At 37.3% G+C, this 21604-nt stretch overlaps 9 protein-coding genes across 9 annotated transcripts; 4 read left to right on the top strand and 5 right to left on the bottom strand. All coding sequences in view use genetic code 12, as the record gives it.

Annotated features, from left to right (window-relative positions):
* Positions 1–590: 590 nt before the first annotated feature.
* Positions 591–3722, top strand: CORT_0A03190 (Boi2 protein; the record flags this gene model as incomplete). The annotated part of the gene is made up of 1 exon (XM_003866099.1): positions 591–3722. One exon carries the CDS (start codon positions 591–593, stop codon positions 3720–3722), a length of 3132 nt encoding a protein of 1043 aa, XP_003866147.1.
* Positions 3723–4007: 285 nt separating this feature from the next.
* Positions 4008–6206, top strand: CORT_0A03180 (Cdc27 ubiquitin-protein ligase; the record flags this gene model as incomplete). The annotated part of the gene is made up of 1 exon (XM_003866098.1): positions 4008–6206. One exon carries the CDS (start codon positions 4008–4010, stop codon positions 6204–6206), a length of 2199 nt encoding a protein of 732 aa, XP_003866146.1.
* A 555-nt stretch (positions 6207–6761) lies between these two features.
* Positions 6762–8783, top strand: CORT_0A03170 (endosomal transmembrane protein; the record flags this gene model as incomplete). Its single annotated transcript, XM_003866097.1, has 1 exon — positions 6762–8783. The coding sequence occupies one exon, from the start codon at positions 6762–6764 to the stop codon at positions 8781–8783; it is 2022 nt and encodes a 673-aa protein (XP_003866145.1).
* A 105-nt stretch (positions 8784–8888) lies between these two features.
* CORT_0A03160 (Atp3 F1-ATP synthase complex subunit) lies at positions 8889–9938 on the bottom strand (the record flags this gene model as incomplete). The annotated part of the gene is made up of 2 exons (XM_003866096.1): positions 8889–9738; positions 9889–9938. The coding sequence occupies 2 exons, from the start codon at positions 9936–9938 to the stop codon at positions 8889–8891; spliced, it is 900 nt and encodes a 299-aa protein (XP_003866144.1).
* Positions 9939–10448: 510 nt separating this feature from the next.
* On the bottom strand, positions 10449–10851 carry CORT_0A03150 (subunit of mitochondrial NADH-ubiquinone oxidoreductase; the record flags this gene model as incomplete). The annotated part of the gene is made up of 2 exons (XM_003866095.1): positions 10449–10741; positions 10848–10851. The coding sequence occupies 2 exons, from the start codon at positions 10849–10851 to the stop codon at positions 10449–10451; spliced, it is 297 nt and encodes a 98-aa protein (XP_003866143.1).
* A 595-nt stretch (positions 10852–11446) lies between these two features.
* On the top strand, positions 11447–14302 carry CORT_0A03130 (Cwh43 sensor/transporter protein; the record flags this gene model as incomplete). Its single annotated transcript, XM_003866094.1, has 1 exon — positions 11447–14302. One exon carries the CDS (start codon positions 11447–11449, stop codon positions 14300–14302), a length of 2856 nt encoding a protein of 951 aa, XP_003866142.1.
* A 120-nt stretch (positions 14303–14422) lies between these two features.
* Positions 14423–15742, bottom strand: CORT_0A03120 (Fth2 iron transporter; the record flags this gene model as incomplete). The annotated part of the gene is made up of 1 exon (XM_003866093.1): positions 14423–15742. The coding sequence occupies one exon, from the start codon at positions 15740–15742 to the stop codon at positions 14423–14425; it is 1320 nt and encodes a 439-aa protein (XP_003866141.1).
* A 459-nt stretch (positions 15743–16201) lies between these two features.
* CORT_0A03110 (Npc2 protein) lies at positions 16202–16804 on the bottom strand (the record flags this gene model as incomplete). Its single annotated transcript, XM_003866092.1, has 1 exon — positions 16202–16804. The coding sequence occupies one exon, from the start codon at positions 16802–16804 to the stop codon at positions 16202–16204; it is 603 nt and encodes a 200-aa protein (XP_003866140.1).
* Positions 16805–17145: 341 nt separating this feature from the next.
* CORT_0A03100 (hypothetical protein) lies at positions 17146–20487 on the bottom strand (the record flags this gene model as incomplete). The annotated part of the gene is made up of 1 exon (XM_003866091.1): positions 17146–20487. One exon carries the CDS (start codon positions 20485–20487, stop codon positions 17146–17148), a length of 3342 nt encoding a protein of 1113 aa, XP_003866139.1.
* Between the last annotated feature and the right edge of the window lie 1117 nt (positions 20488–21604).

Genomic DNA, 21604 nt, shown 5'->3' with positions numbered 1-21604 from the left:
GACATGGTGAACTCAAATTTTGGCTACCTGATAAAGCAAATTTTGAGAATCAGTGAATCTCTCTCTCCACTTTTTGGTAAAAGTGAAAAGAAAAAAGGTCGTGCATATATTACCATTAATAATATGAAACAATTGTAACAAGATAAAATGCACTAAAAGAATGTGACACTTTTAACTAAACGACACGACACACACACACACAGTAAAACAAAAAACAAAAAAAAAGAAATTAAAAATTTAAAGACTTGAAAAAGAATTTTTTATTTTTTGGAATTGATGAGAGCCTCAAACAGAGACAGAAAAGACAGACAGAAACGAAGGGCGTATAATAAAACAACAACATAGACCACACACGCTCCTTATCATCAACAACAACATCAACTTCGTATCCACCTTAGAGCATATATCAACTGTATTATATACACCTATTACATACTAAATTACACACACACACACATACGGATACGAGATATAAACCCGTATTATCACAACCACACCACACTACCCCAAACTCACAACAAACTATAAACACACACCCACATTTTGTCACACACACGTCCTATCTACACACACCCAGATACACACATACGATGGATGGAGCAACATATGTTTGTATAAAACAGTTTAATGCCAGGTTAGGTGATGAAATCAGTCTCAAAATCGGTGATAAAATACAGGTTTTAGCTGACGACCATGAATACAATGATGGTTGGTATATGGGTAAAAACTTGTTAACTGGTGCTGTGGGACTATATCCCAAGAGCTTTACTCAAATATTATCAAATAATACTGATGAAAAGACTTTGTTAAGATCTAGATCAAGAAGAGTTTTAACACCTCCTGGCAAACAAATGAATAATGGTGATCATCAGAGTAGTGGCTCAACTGAAGCCAACAACAGTCCCAATACTCATAATGCACCTAATGTACCTAGTAAATTGAATCCAAACAATTCTCAAGACTCCATTCCTACTCCTTTGAAGGAGTCTTTTGATAAATTATCAGTAAAGGATAATAATTCTAGTAATACCAGTGGTGGTCACCATATGATTAATGATGAAATTGACAAAGCTTTGAAAGAGTTACAGGGAGATAATAACCAATCTAATGGCTCCACATACAACAACAGTGGCAGCGGCAGCAGCAGCAACAACGACTACAAGCCAAAACAGTCAAGTGTGGCTTCAAACAACTACAGCAAGTCCCACGCTAGAAATCCATCCGAACAATCCTTAACCGATGATTTGAATCCGTTGCAAGCACATAATTGGACCCCAAAGCAAGTGTCATCATACTTTGCGTTGGTTTTGGGGTTCAGTCCTGAAATTGCTAGCAAATTTGCTAAACACAAAATTACAGGGGCCATTTTATTTGAAATGGATTTAGGCCACTTGAAAGAATTGGATATTGATTCATTTGGTACTCGATTTGAAATTCATAAAGAGGTTGAAAAGTTAAAAGAAATGAATCTTCGATCACAAAAGTTGAAACTGCAATCAAGAGTGAATTCTATCAATAGGACCGATACGACTTCTTCTACTTTGAATTCAGGACCTACTGAAGACACAACTTACCCTGACATAGATGAAAAACCGTTGAAGTCGAACCAACTGGATGTATTACAATCAAATGAAAAACAAAATGAGCTTATGCCTTCTGCATTACTGGAAGACACCTCCGACTCAACCATAAAACATTCAAGAAACAGGTCTCTTTCAATGGACAACTTATCAAAACACAATATTGAAGGATCTTTTGCTTCACCTAGAAAAGCTCCACAACCACCAGCGGGAGATAGTCCCCTCAACTCTGGTTACAAATTTGGATACGGAAGTCAATCTCCATATAATAATGACGATAAACCGAGCGGCTTGTACATGACTCGTACAAATGCCTCAGCACATGCTTTGTCAAGACCTCCTTCTTCAGTTTACGATCAAGCATCACACAGCAGACAAGTGTCACAAGCCTCCAATAGCCATCAAAAGAAGCTGTCAGTATCAAACAATCATAAAAGACATTCTTCCCTTTTCTCGTTCTTCTCAGGAAATGAGGATGGAGACAAACAGAATAGTAGCACTCCAACTCAAGGACAAACAAAGTTGCACAGTAAAAATATACAAAGAGACGAGAGCGGTTGGTCTAATGGAAATAAATTAATATCCCCAGCACAAATTAAACGTGAAAATAGTTCCATGGCAAACTCACCAAAGAGAAGATCTCAATTGTTTGATTTATCGAATTCTCCTATTCATATAGATGATGCAGGGTTATCACCAAAGAAGCTGAAATCAGTATCAGTGAGAGCAAAGTCGTCTGATGCTTTGAAAGACGACAACAAGCGTATTGCTAGTGATTCGCAAGCAAACCTTTCCAACACACGTCCTGGCGCTTCACGATTAAAGAGTCTACGTACCACCTCCACTCAAAATATTCGTAACTTAACGGGTTCGAAGAAACTGAAAACATCCGCATTTACTGAAGGTATTCGTGAAGTAACGCCCGATGAGGCTATAAAGACAGCAAACTATAGTGGTTATATGGCTAAACGATCGGGAAATACTTTCGCTTGGAGATCAAGATATTTCACGCTACATGGTACAAGGTTGTCTTACTTTACCTCATTAAAAGATAAGAGGGAGAAAGGGTTGATTGATATAACTGCTCACAAAGTCATACCTATCAATAGTGATGCTGAAGATTTGGATAAAGCTGATAAATATGCGGCAATGGTGGCTTCGACTACAATGGCAGGTAACTACTGTTTCAAACTTGTACCACCAGCACCAGGTTTCAAAAAGGGTCTTACCTTCACCCAACCAAAGACGCATTATTTTGCTGTTGATTCCGAAGAAGAGATGAGAGGCTGGGTTAAAGCTTTAATGACTGCAACTATCGATATTGATGACTCAGTACCAGTGGTTAGTAGCTGCTCAACACCAACAGTTAGTTTGAGTAAAGCTCAAGAAATGTTGGCCAAAACTCGAGAAGAGAATAAAATGAAGGATGAGGAGTTGCGAGCTAAAGGTTACATCAGGGTGGATGAAGATTTTGGTAATGATTCATCTTTCCAAGCGTCAATGTATTCATCATCTACTTTGGCACCAGAAAGGATACCACCAAAATTGTCGATAGATACTCAAAACAACAGATACAGTACAAGTACGTTGAATGCTCCACCAAAGACGCCAAATTTACCTGGCTCACACAATCTGGGTGGATTTGCTTCCCCTTACTTATTAGCATCGGGTTATCTTTCGTCACCTAAATCAGGGAACTTCTCATCAAACAGTGGAACTCCAGTTACTACCAATTCAGGCTATTTCGCTGATAGTGTTGATCAACGGCCATTGAGACCACCATCAATTCAACAATCTCCGTACGAAAGGACAACAAGCGGGTCATTTAATCCGTATGCAAATAATAATGAAGCCACATCTACGCCATACTCAACTGCATCCTCGACAAATTCCCAAACTAATAATGGAAATACCAATAGCAATGGTACTACCTCACCAAATGTGAGTTCATTTAGTCAAAATTCCAAAAAGGATGAAGTATCGGAGTCAAGTGCTTCCAATGGCGGTACAACCAGCAATAAACCACTTTTATCTAACTCCTCAGGTAGATTAATGAGTGGTAACAAGAAAAGAGAAAAGATGATGGCTTTTAGTAGTGATGATTCGGGTAACCACACATTTGTAATAAAACCAAAGAAGTAGAATGGGTTATTTTGAATTCCCTTTACTTTAAAAAGTCTACAATATGATTAATAGTTGATATATAGTTCTTTATTAATGTATTTTCAATAGTGACAAAAGTGTAATGAAAGTATATTAAAATGTAGATTATAGATGGCGCTGTGTGTTGTGTGTTGTGTTGTGTTGTGGTGATAACAAAAAAAACAAAAAACGAAAACAAAAACAAAAATCAAAAGGCTAAAGCGAAGACAAGTGACAAGATCAAAGAACACCTCTATAAACTATTGGATACGATTCAACACCATTATGCAACTAACTGATACAAATGCTGATCCCGAGCTTCCAAATATCCAATACACCCAACACTACCTTCGTTCGATAATCATTCATTCAATAGATACTTTCAATTATCAAAATGCTGAATTTGCCAGTGAGCGACTATTAGCTCAAACTCCACTCAATTTAGATTCAATTTACTTATATTGTCTTACATTATACCATCAATCTAAATTAAAATCATGTTATCGCAAACTAATTGAAGTGAATAACGCCTCAAATTTAAATCATTTGGGGTGTAGTTATATATTTGGCAAATGTTGTTTACAATTGAATAAATCGAAAGATGGGATATTCCAGCTATTAAAAGTGAAGAATTTGTATAATGGAGATGGCGAACGGATAAATTTGGAAATGAGATTTGATTATGAAAATGGCCGAAGCATATTGCCTGATGCATCACTGATGTATCATTTATTGGGTGATTTGTATCATAGTGTCGACGATATTAAGAATAGCTGTTTGAATTATACTCAATGTTTGAAATTGAATCAATTTGATTTCGAAGCGTTTCAGAAATTATGTAAGATGGGGGTGGATATGAAGGTGAAGAGTTTGTACAAGATGCAAAAAGATGGTCATGGACACATGGAACAAGTGGGGAGAGAGGATATACTACAACAACAGTCGCAGCAATCACAGCAGTTTAAAACTCCACAGGCGCTAGGGACTCATGATATACCTGATTTGACTAATCCATTCACAGATAAAAAGAACGCAGTAACTAGTTCCACCACGAAGAATCCACTGAACACTCCCACGATACATGTTGATGAATATAATTTCTCAACACCGAGAATTAAGACAGCAACTGTCCCCGATGCACCATTAAAAAAATCGAATTTGAACACTGGGTCTCATGCAAATCATCATGATGTAAGCAATACCACAATTGCTAATAATACATTTGAATTTGTTAAGCCGAACACCACCGGTGCATACCCAGAAGGAGGAGGCAAAAAACGTGGGAGTCGAGTGTATTCTAAAATAACCTCGCGATTGATTTCTCAACCCTCATCACATGCTACAATAAATAACCCTAACGAAACCCCCAATAACAACAACAAGAAAAATTTGAAACGTAACAACTCCATTACTTCAGATGATAGTAGTACTGGTGGAACTGGGTTGGCATCAGCAATGACAACAAGTTCCTCCATAGCATTCTTGAAAGAGATTGAGAAAAGTGAAGCATATCTTCTTCATCTATATCTGATTTTTGCCAGAAGTTTCAAACTCCTATCCAATTATGATTGTTATAAAGCAATCAAGCTTTTAGAAATTGATATACCTCAACAAGAACGAGACACGCCTTGGGTATTAAGTAAATTAGGTAAATTACATTATGAAGTGATGAATTATAAACAATCAGAACAATATTTTAAAAAATTACGGAAACTTGATCGAGCTAGATGTGAAGATATGGAAGTTTATTCAACTTTGCTTTGGCATTTACATAAAAAAGTTGAACTTACATTTCTTGCTAATGAATTACATGATATTGATCCAACTAGTCCTATTACTTGGTGTACTATTGGAAACTTGTTCTCCTTGACTCACGAACCTGACGAAGCTATACGTTGTTTTAATAAAGCGATAAAGTTAAATGATAAATTCACTTATGCTCATACTTTAAAAGGACATGAATATTTCGCTAATGATAATTATGAAATGGCAATGGAAAGTTTCCGATTGAGCTTGTTGTTGGATCCACGTCATTTCAATGCCTTATACGGAATCGGAATGATTTATATGAATCTAGGCGAATATCAAAAAGCCGATTATCATTTCCGTAAAGCGATTTCAATAAATCCCATCAATATTATTTTGATCTGTTGTGTTGGTATGGTTTTGGAAAAATTGAACAAGAAGCCAATGGCTTTAAAACAATATGAATTGGCATGTAAATTACAACCCACTAATCCATTACCCATTTTCAAAAAGGCGCAACTATTGTTTAGTTTACAAAATTACCCATTAGCATTAAAGAATTTTGAAATTTTGAAAAATATTGCTCCTAATGAAGCTAGTGTTCATTTTCTTTTGGGACAATTGTATAATTTACAACAGGATAAATATTCGGCGATTAGAGAGTTTACCATTGCTTTGAATTTGGATCCAAAGGGTAATTATTTAATTAAGGAGGCTATGGAGTCGTTAAATGGGTGAAGACATTGAGTAGGTAGGTTGAAGTGTAGGTTATGAATGAGACATGTTGTACGAACTGTAAAAAGATAAAGTGGAGGTGTAGCAATGCACAGGTTCCTCTCACAACAATGATAATACGCCGCGAGGCTTAGGATGCAGGATTAGTTTTAGATTTAGTTCATGCGTCGTTTTAAGTATATATATCAGCCTCCTGTTTGCCGGGAGTTAGAGACAGTGCTAAAGCCACCCTATATACCTGTGATTCAAGATTTAAATCTCAACATAAAACCATTCTTGTAAGAACATCTTAAACTTTTCACATGGAAGAAAAGAAAAGTTGTTGAAAATATTTCCTATGAGCCGTGCTATAAATCAACTCAATACAAAATTAAAAAAAACAACAAAAAAACAAGGGTTCTTCATCACCATCGAGGCATTATTACATTCACTCTATTCACACTTGCTAACCCACCCACTTGCTTCATTCGTTTAGAAAATAGATTGCTCCTTTGCTAGTGCATGCTTTCCGAACCATTCTACACTTTCAGAAAGCTCACTCCCATTAGCTAGTTCACAATGAAACTACGTCCAATACATTTGTTTATTCTACTATTCACACCATTCGTATATGCTAGTATTCTAGACCTAGGGTTCAAACCCAACTACTATCAAATGGGTGACCAAGTTGATCTCTTAGTCAATAAAGTCGAATCCGACAAAACCCAACTTCCCTTTGCTTATTTCTCATTAACATTTGTTTGTCCCCCTATGAACAATGCCAAACCAGTTCATTTATCCTTGGGGGAAATCTTACGCGGAGATCGTATTTGGCAAAGTGGTTATGATTTGAGATTTGGAATTGATCAACCATGTTTACGATTATGTGATTTACGTGCAACACAATCGGGGATTCGACGTGCATCGAATTTGATTAAAGATGGATATGTTGTTCATTGGTCAATTGATGGGTTACCCGGTGCTACTACTTTTGAAACTAATAATCATCGAAGGAAATATTATGCTGCTGGATTCCCCATGGGATTTGTTGATGAAAATGATATTAGTTATTTGTATAATCATGTGATGTTGGTGATTCGATATCATCGGGGAGTTACAAATGGGGAATATACAATCGTTGGGTTTGAAGTGTACCCCAAAAGTGTCATTAATGAAGAATGTCCCGGTACCAGAAAAGATTATCAAAATTTCCCCTTGCTTTATAAAGTTGATGAAAAGGGGGAATTGATCCAGGAAAGAACAAGGATTCCTTATACATATTCAGTATATTGGAGAGAAGATAAATCTATAGATTATGAATCTAGATGGGATTTGTATTATGAAAACGAATCGGGGGAATCTCAACTGAAGATACATTGGATTTCATTTATTAATTCAACCGTATTGATCTTTTTGGCATCTTTGATTGTTATGATTGTTATGATACAAGTTTTGAAAAAGGATATACGACAACAATCCCCAAGTTTACCAATAACCGAGGGTGATGTCACTGGAAGCGACCCTGTTGGTATCAGTGCTTCTGCTATTACTACTGGCGGATGGAAGAATTTAGCCAATGAAGTGAATGCTATTCCTCAAGCTGAATTGTTATTAACAACATTGGTCCTGGGTGGAATACAAATGTTGATTGCCATAGTAGGAGTCATTGTAATAACCAGTCTTAATTCAATCAAATCAAAACATTATTTTTTCAATAATCATCAAGGTGCATTATTTTCATTTGCAATTTTCTGCTTTATGGGATCAGGTTTAGTATCTTCTTCTTTGGGAATCATCCTACATAAGCTATTCTGCAAAGAGACTCATCAACAATACGATATAGTCAAGACATTGATTTTATCATTGATGTTTAGTGCTGTATTGCCAGCATTTTTATTTGTATTGATGTTCATTTTAAATTTCTTTGTCTGGGCTCAAGATTCGTCAACTGCGTTGCCATTTGGAACCATTGTGGTGTTTGTGTTGTTGTTTATTTTGATTCAATGTCCGCTAGGTATGATTGGAGGGATTTATGGTAATAAATACAAGTTCAATCCAAAAAACAACTTGTCAACTTATGGTGATGAAGAGAAACTACAACGTCAATCAAAACAATGGACGTTAAGGACCATATACAGACTGATTTCGCCGGTGTCGTATTTCAAAAATGTCCTTGTATTTGGTCTTATCCCATTCGGAATAGTTTACGTTGAACTTTTATTCGTGTTTAATTCCGTTTGGTTGGAAAAAACGACATTTTATTACATGTATGGATTCCTATTCATCACTACAGTGATGTTACTAATAATCATTATTGAGCTAACAATTGTGGCAATTTATATATCCTTAGTCTATTATAACGATGCAAATTGGACTTGGTTATCATTCAAAGTTGGATCAAGTATCGCCTGGTATATCTATGCATACTCAATTTATTATTTCATCACTGTTTTGAATATTGATGATTTTGTTAGTTCATTGTTATACTTTAGTTATATGGGATTGGCATGTTTTATTATTAGTATTGCTTGTGGTGCAGTTGGTGTAATCACGGGTTTGCTTTTTATCAGAAAGATATATGGAGCGGTTAAGCTCGAGTAGGAGAGGGTAATAGAATATTTAATAGAGTAATAACTTCGTAGCTTTTAATGAACTATGATTGTATGTGTATTTTTGTGAATTCGAATATGTAAATTAACAACATCTTTATTCCAAAGATGAAGCACCAGTAATAATATCAACTAATTCATTGGTAATAACAGCTTGTCTAGTTCTGTTATACAAGATTGAGTAACTGTTAATCATATCACCAGCATTCTTTGATGCATTATCCATAGCATTTCTTCTGGCAGAAATTTCAGAAGCATAACCTTCAGCCATAGCAGTCAACAAGTTGTTAGCCAATGAGAATTCAGCCAAGCTTTGTACGGCATCTTCACCTTCAAATTCATACTTGTTGATACCTGGAGCATTCTCAATAATATCAGAAGCATAGACAGCAAAAGTTGATGGTTCAAAAGAAACACCAGAAACAAACTTGTTGTAAAGAATTTCAACATTTCCATATTTGCCTAATTTAGCAATTTCATCAGCAATTAAAGCAACTTCAGTGAAATTTGGAGCTTCTTTACCAATACCATTGAAAGCCAATTTCAATTTATCAGTATGAGTTCTTGATAATTGGGCTTTAACTTTATCTCCAACAGCAACGATATCAACATTACCATTCAATTCTTCAGTTCTCTTTCTGGCAGATTTAGATAATTGCGAATGAATTGATCCACATAATCCTTTATCAGAAGAAACAACAATCAATAAAGTCTTTTCTGGATTAGATGAAGCAGCTGCACCTTCTTCTTGTAATTTTTCAGCTTCTTTTGGATCAGCGTTTTGGTTAAACTCTTTCTCACTCTCGTTAAAGACACGTGATGATTGCATAGCTCTTTGAGCCTTGTTTAATCTAGTGGAGGCAACAATCTTCATAGTATTGGTAATTTTTTCAATATTCTTGATTGATTTAAGACGGTTTTCAATTTCACGTAATGTAGCATAGTTTCTAAGTCAGAATTGTTAGTATCTACAGCGTCAATTGTTGCTTAAAGTCTCCTTAACAGTGCTGGCAATCAGGTCTTTCCTGGAGGGGCGAACAAGCACATAAACTCCAAGGTGGACCCCTAATAGATCTTGTGTGAATTGTCAAACATACCTTACACGTGGAGCTGAACGAACAGCTTGATTGACACCTAAACGAAACATTGCTGTACTTATGTGGATACGAATCAGTAATGAGTGAGTTTGTATTAAGTGCTTTACGTTGAACTTTTCAATGATTTTTTCCACTCACCAATAAACTTAGTTACTGCTACCACTCTACTCTTTAGAAGTTTTGTTATTCTCGGATACCAAAGCAGAAAATTTTTTTTAATTTCTTATTGGGTAATAGACAAAAGTTTGAACACCTTTACACGACTTTATCACCAATAGTAGCTTGTGGTAGTAGAGAAATAACTCCTCTACCGACAAGAACAAGTTCTACATGTCTCTACGAGTGTGAGGATTGAGGAATTCGTTTTCAGTAATAGATTGGCAGGTGCAATATTCTCAATTTTACTACCTTTGGGGCCTTTGCAACAGAGACCTCGAAGGCCAAGTAGCCATAACGTAAATTCTCCGACCCACTCCCTCCTCAAGTCAAACGTACTGGTCTTAATTCATTCTTTAAATAATATGTTGCATTAAACTGGGTCTATCCACCCAAAACTAAACCTATTTCGACGGATCATTTTTTTGGTAACCTTGATAACCTTGTATTGGGTAACTTTCTAGCATCTTCAAATATTTTAAAATCAAACTTTTGCAATTTCTACCAGCATCGTCTTGGTGGTATTGTCTGCATTTCCTTACAGCTTCATGTGTCACTCTTAATTCATATACTCTTATCCATTGCTCTCTCAACATCGATTTTCTTGCTGCATCTACTTGTGATAAGTCATTGTAACTTATATCATCGAATGAAACGAGTTCTGGCCTCAGGTGGTTTTCATAGCTGTCCAATTTTCCTATATTTGTAACAGTTAGTACAATGCAATTGTTGAATAAAATCAAAGACATCTCGCGATTGTTCACAGTTCCTATAACCTTGCTTGGTCTCAAAATTAAACATACCCATGATGTGCTGATATTGTAATGTTGTATTCCGAAGTGAAGAATGTATATATCACTAGAGTAGTAAAGATAAAGGGGTCTGGGTTATGAATGTCTCTTCCTCTATTGACAATATCTCTCTCTCTCACTTTACAGTTTTTTCTGTGTGTAATAATGAAAAGATGCAATTTGACTGGACCAAATTTGTTACCATGGGCACTACCATCTCTTATTAGTACTACTGCTACCAATTATACCCCATATTGGACACGTTATTGCTATGCTAAGATAGTATTGAAAGGGTTTTATAAAGTAGCAGAGTACTGGGAGCCCATGGAGTTAGTGCGTCGAGAAAACAATACAATGACAGATGGTCTGAGTTTGGTTGCAAATTTCGACTGGGTAACTTACTTCACGACTTTTCCATATGCGGCAGAAAAATCCAAAACACCGTCTGTCAAGTTTTTTTTTTCCAAAAAGGGCACTTAAAGTTGAATAACCACGACATAAAACACATCCCCTTGGACATAAAGGTGGTTGGTCTAGAATTTCACGAGAACTATTGTTGTTGAGGTGCTGCATTGTCTACACGTAGTGCTCATATCGTCAACTACCTAGATATGTCAGAGAAGTTAAATAGTCAAGTGACTCCACCTGTCAGTCATATTTCATTCAATGCAAAATACATATCCTATGCACACACATTGTTTGCAAGTCTGTCGTTCCTTGCAGCATTGGCCGTAGGATGTTACTTGCATTATTATAAAATTGTCCAGAACGCCTCATTTGGATACCCTGACGAATGGTTCCCCAGTGTTTCAGCAACTATTGGTGATAGATACCCTGAGAGATCAGTGTTTCAAATTGTAATTGCAATGACTGCAGGTCCAAGATTTTTGCTACTTGCATTCAACTTTCTCAGCTTGTATAAAGCTAATTCATACTTGCCCTATGTTGCACTCACTTCTGGGGTTTTAAGAACATTGACTGCAGGTGGCTGGATGTACATCACATCAACCGATGATCATGATGCACATGATGTATTTATGATTGGCTATATTGTTTTGACAATACCGTGGGATATGTGTACAACTTTGTTATCAGAAAAGGGCTCCTTTCAAAGAAAAGCTAGATTTTACACGGGTATCAGCTTCTTCGGTACATTGGTTCCGTTGATTTATTGGTTCATTCAGCATAAAGTTCACGTACGACCTGGCGCTTACTCAGTATATGCTTATTTCGAGTGGTCACTTATCATGTTGGATATTCTTTTCGATGCTTGGTCAGCACTAGATTATAGGGACATTGATGTGTCCATTTCAGGTGAAGGATTGAAATTGATTTCGGGACAAAAAAAAAAGTCCGTTCAAGTGACCCATACAAAATATGCTAAACCGGAAAATGGGGAAGAGTTTTCTAACGTTGAAGTTGTCTCCAATTTGATAAATTCGTACATGTATTGGACAGTTTTGACATCTTTATTTTTATGTGTTTGGTATTTCCCATTGTGGTATATGGGTATATCCGGATATGAAGCAGTCGTTGTATCTATATTTTTGTCCCCATTGGTGTTGTTTCCACGAAGCTTGAGAGTTTATCTTGCTCAGAATCCACAATTTACAAGATCGTTGACAGTGATTTGTGGAATTGGTGCATACAAATTTGAAGACCCAGAACAAAAATTATTAGCCATAACTGCAGGAACTGTGTTCGGTATTATATCAATCGTGAATGAGTTTTGGGCATTGTCAAAGTATCCAAAAAAATTGAGCTCTTTTATTGCAACTATAATGTTGGGGCTTTTAGCTACATCAACTTTCAAATTCTTGTTTTATTCAAACAATCCCATATGGCCAATTATGCATAAGGAAAATGGTGGATATAATCCATTAGGAATATTCATTGGATTACTTGGAGCTTTCTTCACCCCCACATTGCAAAAAGATGTATTAATCAGTGCGAAGACTCCGGAGAAAGTTGGTGGATCTCTTTTTCTAGGTGCAATTGGATTTGGTGGGTACTATTTTGCGTTACAAGCGTTGTTGTCAGACTCTGGCACATTGGCCCTTTGGACCTGGGAGGGGTTCCCAATAAGAGGACCCACTCCAGTAACTGGTGCATTTCCTCATGTCTTGACATTTGCGATCGCTCTTCTCATAACATTAAAAGTGCATCCAAATGTTTTTAGTAGTTGGGGTTACAACATCCTCGTTGGAGGAGGAAGTGCATTTGCATTTTACTTTTTAAAACATTGGGTGGGATATGTTGGTACTTTGGTTTTCGTGTTCTACATTGTTTCTATTGGTCCACTTATTTTGCATTCAATTACAGATTACAATCCAGCAGGTGTGTTTTTCCTTGGATATTTTTTAAACATTGTAATTTCATTAGCCAGTGTTTGGATTGTAGCATATGCATTTGTTCCGGGTGGTCCGTTGTTGAGGGAAAGAACCGACATTGTGTTGTCTACGGCTGTTCTTCTGATTTTTGCTGGTGTTGCGAACTACAACTTGAGAAAGAGTGCAATTTCAAAGATCAATTTCTACAGCAACAAAACTTTCAAACAAGTATCAACAATCATCACCGTGCTACTAGCTTTGGCTTTGACTACAAGCATCAAAAGATGGCCTACTGGATTGGGTAAGCCCTACCATCCGGAGACAGAAACATTTACCGCTGGAATTTGGTGTGTTCATTTCGGTTTGGATAACGACATGTGGTCATCAGAAACAAGAATGAGAGATCTTATAAAAGACGCTGAATTAGACATTATTGGGCTTTTGGAAACAGACACTCAACGATTAATTGGTGGAAATAGAGACTTTACGCAAAAGATTGCTGAAGATTTAGGAATGTATGTTGATTATGGTCCGGGCCCAAACAAACACACTTGGGGAGCAGCATTATTATCTAAATTCCCAATCATACAATCAACACATCATCTTTTGCCTTCGCCCGTTGGTGAGTTAGCACCTGCTATACATGCGACATTGGACATTTATGGCAACTTGGTTGATGTTGTAGTTTTCCATTCGGGTCAAGAAGAAGATGTTGAGGATCGTAGGCTACAGAGTTTGGGCATTGAGGAAATCATGGCCAATTCTGAAAGACCATTAGTTTTGTTGAGTTATTTGGTTACTGATCCATTAGTTGGCAATTACCATACCTATGTATCGGAAAAGTCAAGAATGCATGATATTGATTCAACTGATTGGGATCGATGGTGTGAATATATTCTTTTCCGAGACTTGAGAAAGATTGCGTATGCAAGAATTTCAAGGTCAACAATTACCGATACTGAATTGCAAATTGCTAAATTTGGATTCGGTGAATTTGAAAATCATGATTATCATTTTGTTAACGAGGATGAAGTTGATGAAAATTTGAGAATGCCACAAATTTTTAGAGGTGATGGAGTGAGAGGGCATAGGTACCATGTTTTCGATGAACCGAGGTATTTTGCTCCAGGATTATAGATGACAAGCCCTGTGGAGTAACCAATTGTAATTTACCTTCAAACCTTAATGCAAGTACTTTTATAATCATTAATGCATAAACTTGAATCTATATAACGAGGCTGCAATTCACAATGAACTCTATTCCAATAAACCTTGTTGCTCTGCTTCCACGACCCCTTCCTCTTGTTGCGATTGTTCTATCGTATGCAAGCTTTGGCTATTCCTCAACTCGTATAATCTAATCTTTTTTCTAATTCGCTTCAATTGCCATTTGATTGGAACCAAGGGCAACACACCTTCTCTTTCTTCATATAGTTTAATATTCAACCAAATGATGACAAAAAACCAATAGGCGAAATATGTTGTCACACTACCATATGTTGCTGAATTTGTCCACCCGAAAATGGCATTGAGCACCATCCATCCACCATCAGTTAACCCATTGCAACAATTAACATGCCATACGCTTTTGGCAATGTCGTATGAACCAGGTCCGCTCCCTGTCTCACTAACATCCAACCCACCGCATTTACGAACAAATGACTCTAGCTCAAGAAACCAAACACCACGACTCATTAACCCCGCACTGACAATGTAAAGAAAACACGTGGATGTAATTAGGAAATATTGAAGAGATAATTTATTGCCTCCTTTGTATAAGGTATAGCCCACTAATGCTCCGAGCGTAAGTCCGCAAGCTATTGACAATGGGAATGATGATGGTGGTGAGCTCACACCGATACCACCAACAAATACCACCGCCTCCAAACCCTCCCTCAATGTAGTCACTAATGGCAAGATCGCCAAAAAGTACTTCTTACCGAATTTTTGTCTTCTCTTAGCTGGTGATTTCTTGGAAGTAACTGGTACCTGACTTGATGCAGTTAATGGTGCACTTTCTGATTCTGAACTTGATCTGTTTTCCCCGTAGCTATTCACTCTATCATTGACGTCATGTTCACTAAACTCATCAGGAAGGACATCGTCATCTCCCAATTTTGCAATCTCCTCTTCACCTTCCTCGTCACCTTCATTATTGTAAGCATCACCCAACTTGATCCACCATTTCAATTTCATGACTTTGTTTATACGTAGTAATCCGATACCCATCACTGTGATAATTATACTTGATAAGATTGAAAAAACACCTTCCCAAACACGTTCGGTATAAGCCCAATAATCTTTACCAACAAAGTAAAATGCTAAAATAAAAATTAGTCCAATAAGGAAACAAATCACTAATCCCAAAAGTGCCCCTATCCATACTTGGATTTTCAATTTCCTTTGTACTTGTTGTAAATGAGTGTTGGATTTACTAGGCGTTGAATTCGCATCGGACTTGTGAGATCGCTGATTTATGAATGAAAGTAACACCGAAATGATGATTGCAGATTCCAAAGTTTCCCTAAGGATAATAAAGAAGATCTGTATTGAGAAATAATCCTCAATTTCGAACATCTTATCAACTTGTTAAATGTTACACTGGGAGTTAATGTAGTAAATCAATGGATGTTTTTTTGGTTGTGAAAAATTGTATGATTTCGAAGATCTCTTGGTTGTAAAGTAGAGCAAAGTGGAAAAGAGAATGTCAAGAAAAAAAAAAAAGAAAAACAAACACTTACGACAAGAAATAGAGATTTCGCGACATTTAGTACAATGACGTGGGGTTTGCATTATGAACTTACTGTTGTTCCCTTTTCACCAACTTCCAATCAGTATGATATCCATTTCAACCGCATGACGCAAGCAAAATTCTTTATTATAATCTAAGAAAAGTACTCAGTCTACACAAATTCATCAAATTTGAGTAGAATTGTAAACCAAGAACTCAATTTTGAACCCCGTATAAGGACAGACTTAAGGAATCTAAACTGGATCTCCATTACCACCGGCAAATTCTATTCCCCGGAGTGTTACTTATTGGTACGGAAACTCAATTGTAGCAGTCAAACATGTTATATACTCGTCATCTTTGGTGAATGCTCTAGCAGTAACCAAATATTTTCCAGGTGGAACTTCCTCGGGGATTTCAACTTCTTTAGTAATGACTTGTTTACCTTTTTCAATTGGACATTCTAAATCTACTTTGGTGATTTCCTTACAAATATCATAAGTTTGATGAATTAACTTGATGAAACCATAACGTACATCAACCTCAACATAAGCCCCGTCTGTTATGGTCTTGTCAATAGTACCTTTGGCGGTGAATGTCAAATTGGCACCAGCTTCTGGTGGATTAGGTGAAATAGTGATTTCGTCAAGGGTCAAAAGTTGTTTAGTGGAATAGTCACAGACTTCAATTGGTGATTTCCCAGGTACTGGTTTAGTATCATCATTAACGTGAGCTTCTTTTTGAATGTGAAAGAAGTTTTGTTGTTGAGTGTCGTATTGGGAATAGAGTTCGTCGGGTGTATTGAAGATGGCAAGTGCACGATCGACATACTCATTAAAAAGGGAAAGTGAATTAACTGCAGATAATGTTGAAGCAGCTGCAATTGCAATTTTAGTAAAAGCGACCATTGTTGAGTGAGAAGGGTGATTTGTTTTGAAAGTGCAACGAGAAAAGAAAAGTGGTGGGTAGAAGTCAATTGCCTCGCCTCTATTTAATATTGCTGCTTACATTGTGTTCTTTATTTTTTTTGTTATCATCTCACATAATTAAATTGTGTAAAGCCACGGTAGTGTAATCTGGTTAGAGATATTCAACAATCACCGAACATGGACAATGCAAATATTAACCGCCTATTAGCTACTACAACCACACATTTCTCCTCCTCCTCGCATCTTCTATATATAAGTTGATATGCATTAATCACTACACCTCGAAGCGAAACCTCAAAACAGAAGCTTCTTCCTTTCTTCTATCCTGATATGATCAAATTTGCAGTCATTGTGTCAAATCTTTCTCTTATTAACTTAGCTTCAATCTCCAATAATTCATGATAGATGGCTTCCCCCTTTGATCCTTGCAGTTTTAACATTTCTTTGATATTAGCTTTGGACAATTTCCACACGACCGAATCATTCACTGTAGTATATGTAATTGGTCTATAATGGGATGCATCATCCAAATCACCAAATGCAACCATAGGAACAATTGAGCTGTGTAATTCTCTTCCCTCTGGTCCAAACTTGATCACCGATCTAACTAATCCCAGTTCGACAATGAAGAAAGATGGCTCATCCTTAGCTGTGTTGTAGAATTGTAGATTTTCTGGAATTTGTTCTTTGACAAAATATGGAGCCAATGGTGCCCAGAATTCAGCATCTTTAGAACACAAACCTTGAAAGGTAATCATCATCAAAGGTAAAGGTTGTTTTTGTAAAAACTGACTGTTTGCATTCAGATGTAATTTGTGTTGAGTTTTTTGCTCGTCATAAACTGTTTTACTTGCCGCTTGAAGCACTTGCTTGGTTCTTGGTGTTCCAAATTCACCACCAAACTGGTTAAATAATTTGTTGCTTAATGAAGATGGAGATTGAATTGATGAGAATCTTGCCATGCTTCCGCTTGAACTCGGGTTCACAAGCGTGTTTGTACTTGTACTATTAATTTTGGCCCCTGGAACTGATCTTGACGATGTGTGGCGAGTTGCATGATCCAATGGATTACTCTTTTTCAAGCTCTTGTACGTTTTCAAAAATGAGTTCTCACACCACTCCAACGCATAATTCAATGAGCTGAATAGTTCAATAGGTGGAGATGAGCCATCGTTTTGTTCGCTGTTTTCAAAAAGACCAGCGTCACGCAATCCTTGGATCGTATCATCATCTTCACTCACCCCAGATATGATCAACTGCGTTTTGAATTCATTTGCCAAATTTAATATTCTCCTAAAGCCCTCAGCAGCTGAGAAATCCAAGGATATAACCCCCTTCATATCAATTATCAAAAACTTAACTGGCCTTTTGTCAAATTTGTCAGTTTCGAAAATCAACCTTATTTCCTTTTCCACCCCACCTATTGATCCAAAAAATATTGTTCCTTGCAATTTAACAATACAAATCTGCTCGCCCACGTTTTTCAAAAACTCTTGTTGTTTTGGATGGCGCAATACGGTTGATCGGGCAACACTACCGGAGTAAATACCTTGTACGACTGGGGTTCTTGCAGCTTCAACCACAAATGATAAGCACGCTAAAAGAATACCAATACCGATTCCTGCAACAAAATCAATTGCACCCATAGTCACCACGATTATAATAATAGTAGAGTACTCAATCTTCCTCAATCGTCCGATAGTGTCCCATATAGATTCTTTGAGAAGCTCGTAACCTAATAAATAAATCAATGCACCCACGACGCAAACTGGGATATAGCCAATGACTACAGGCCCTGCAATCATAACTGCCGCCGTCGCTATTGCTAACATGATTCCAGCAAGCCTTTCATTTGCACCAGCCCTAATAAACAACACCGAATTGGTGTACACCAAATAATTTTGGATTGATCCAACTAAACCGGAGATAGCATTCGAGTAGCCGTGGGCAACTAGTTCTCGATTAACATCAACATCGTCCATTCTGACTGACACTGCCAAAGCGGGCACATTGATTGGAACATGCAAGATACCAAAGAAAGTTAATGCCAACATTGTTGGAATCTGTCTCACGATGCAAAACCAGTCTACTAGTTGAAATTTATATAATTCGTAAAACTCAAACCAAGGTTGGTCATCCTCTACTGCAGGAAACACCCATCCCATTTTCCTTGCGTCTTCCAAACTCCATGATGGAATTAACAATACTATCAAATGGAATATTGCAAACACAGCAATGAAATAGACTGGCACAAGTAATGAATTATGAATTCTATGTTGAAGCACAATCAAAATCACCGCCAATACTAGTGGTACCGTCCATTCTAGCAATGTGATATGATTGTAAAACAAATACTTGAATGTTTCGTAGTTATAAGTTAGACCTCCTTCCAATCTTGATGATACCTCGATACCAGTGGCTATTAAGAAGTAACCCACTCCTCCAATACAGCCAACAAGAATATGTCTAGGAAAGAATCCTACCAATACACCCAACTTTAACTTTCCTAGCATAAAAAAGACCAATCCTGTCACAATAGAGGAAATTGCATACGAAGTAATGGTTGTTGCAATTATAGCATCCTGTTGGTTTTCTATGGAGCCGTTTGACATGATCAGTTTGGAGATGCTAAACGCCATAGTATGGAAAAATGGAGTGACTTCAATCATTTCAGATCCAATACCTGCCTTAAATGCCGATCCACCTAGAGAATATACCAACTGGGACACAATACACGACATGTAGAACATTGATAGCCCCGCTGGTGCCAAAGCGGCAAAAATGGGCTCACTTATCGGGAACATGATCATTCCGTAAGACAATCCATCCAAAATGTTCAACAAGGTTCCCAAAAACACACCTGGAATAAACTGAAACGGTTTGACGAGTAACTGATGTAAATGGCTTGGCTCGGGTTGTTTTTCTGGCATTGATGGTCTTCTTTGTGGCGTTGTTGAGACATCTGACTGTCTTTTGGAGTCCGATACGTTCTGACTCAGCGATTTCAGCGGCTGATGTACCCCTATCATTCCCTCTTCATCTCCATGGGTGTAGCTGGTATGCAGATCAGCAAGCAAGGGAGTTATGCTCGAGTAGGTCGGCGACGACGAAGGTCTCTCGTATCCTCCTATAGGGGATGGCCTCATTTTCAAATGGTTCGATTGCTCGGAGAATTCTTCTTCGGGAATGAGGGCGTCATACATATTTTCTTCACTACTTCCTTCCTCGTTCTCAAATACACCGATGTTGGCAAGGTTTGCAGTTTGTTCGTGCACTTCAGCACCGGTATTCACTTGGGGCGAGCTCGTGCTCTCAAGTATGCTTGGTCTATGGCTCATACTAACATAGCTTCGACCACTTATATCAAAATTGGGATTATTCAGGTTATTACTGTAATTGAATGCCTCGCTGATGGAGTAGTTCCTAATTCGATTGGGTGACTTGTTAGTCGATTTAGCTTGATCGTTATTTTTAGGGTTAATCAAATTGTCAAAGTAGCTGTGATTTGAAGCATTATTTGTGGGAGAAGTTGTGGCTTCTTGGGAATAATCAACTGTGGCTTCTAAGGAAAAATCATCGTGGTCGGGAAATGTATGTTCAAGTTTACCTGAAGTCTTTCTCGTATTTTTAGAGGTCTTCCCTCGGTTCACATACGAGCTCATGTTTCCAAGTGTATAAATCAACACAATCGTCAGTACAAAACAAACAATTTCCTCTTTGAACAGGTGGTTTTGAGAGATAAGTTTGACGATGTCGCTTCGTAAAAAATCCTTCAGAGTGGAAAATGCCTTGCTATAAAACCTTTGTTATCAGTGAAAAATAATAAATTAATAAATTGTAGGACACAAAACGTTTTTGTCACGTGTATCAAGTACATAACAATTGGCTGAAAAAATAAAGTTGTTGTTCAACAATCAATTGCCACAATAATAAGTCGAAGGAAGGGGCTGCTGTTCACTACAGCGAAACAGTACAACAAAGTTAATTTCGTAATGTGTTTTATTTTGTGCGCTCAAAGGTCTTTCATGATTATAGAGTACATCTATGATGGTGGAGCATTACCTCGGTTAGGAGTAAAATATCAAAATAAATCTTACCCATTTAACGATCTCTTTATCAACACCATATTTTTGTGTGTGAATCTGGTGTCAACGAGATATACGTCAAAGGATAAAAGCTCCTGAAGTGGTTGAATTAACTCCTAGAAACGAATCTCAGAAGTCCCTTGTGTTTCTCTTTAGGTTTTTTCCTCAAAGTAGGATGACTTTACTTTATCGATGCAGACAAGTAGTGATTCACAATGATATTATTATGGGAGCAGTTATTTGCATCAATTTGCAATAAAATTTTCCAAGATCTAGGTTCATAGGTTCATTACATTTAGATTTATGGCCTGGTTTCACACCTCAACATTCCTTGTCAAGACAAATGGTTTTTGGCCTATCGACAACACTTCTAACTTGTCCTAGTTGAACCGAAAAACAGTTGAGCTTCGGTCAGTTAGAATTAAACTCCCCGACTAATTTCAGACCAAACTCGGCAAAGGAAAAATAATTCTACGTCGGAGACTTTCCCTAGTAAGATTTCTTCACCAAATGAGGGACAAACCCCCGAGATGAAGAAGCGCGATGTCGATGAAATAAGCCTAAACTGAAGTTTGGAAAGACGACAATTCTTGAAAATATTACATGTGGATTTCCCTTAACATTTTGAAGGAAGGTTAAAGGGATCGGATATTCACAAGAACTCGGTTTTTGAATTTCACGCCAAAAAGTTACA

The sequence above is a fragment of the Candida orthopsilosis genome (assembly GCF_000315875.1).
Source record: "Candida orthopsilosis Co 90-125, chromosome 1 draft sequence".
Classification (NCBI taxonomy): domain Eukaryota; kingdom Fungi; phylum Ascomycota; class Pichiomycetes; order Serinales; family Debaryomycetaceae; genus Lodderomyces; species Lodderomyces orthopsilosis.
This window is presented reverse-complemented; position numbering and strand designations above follow the sequence as displayed.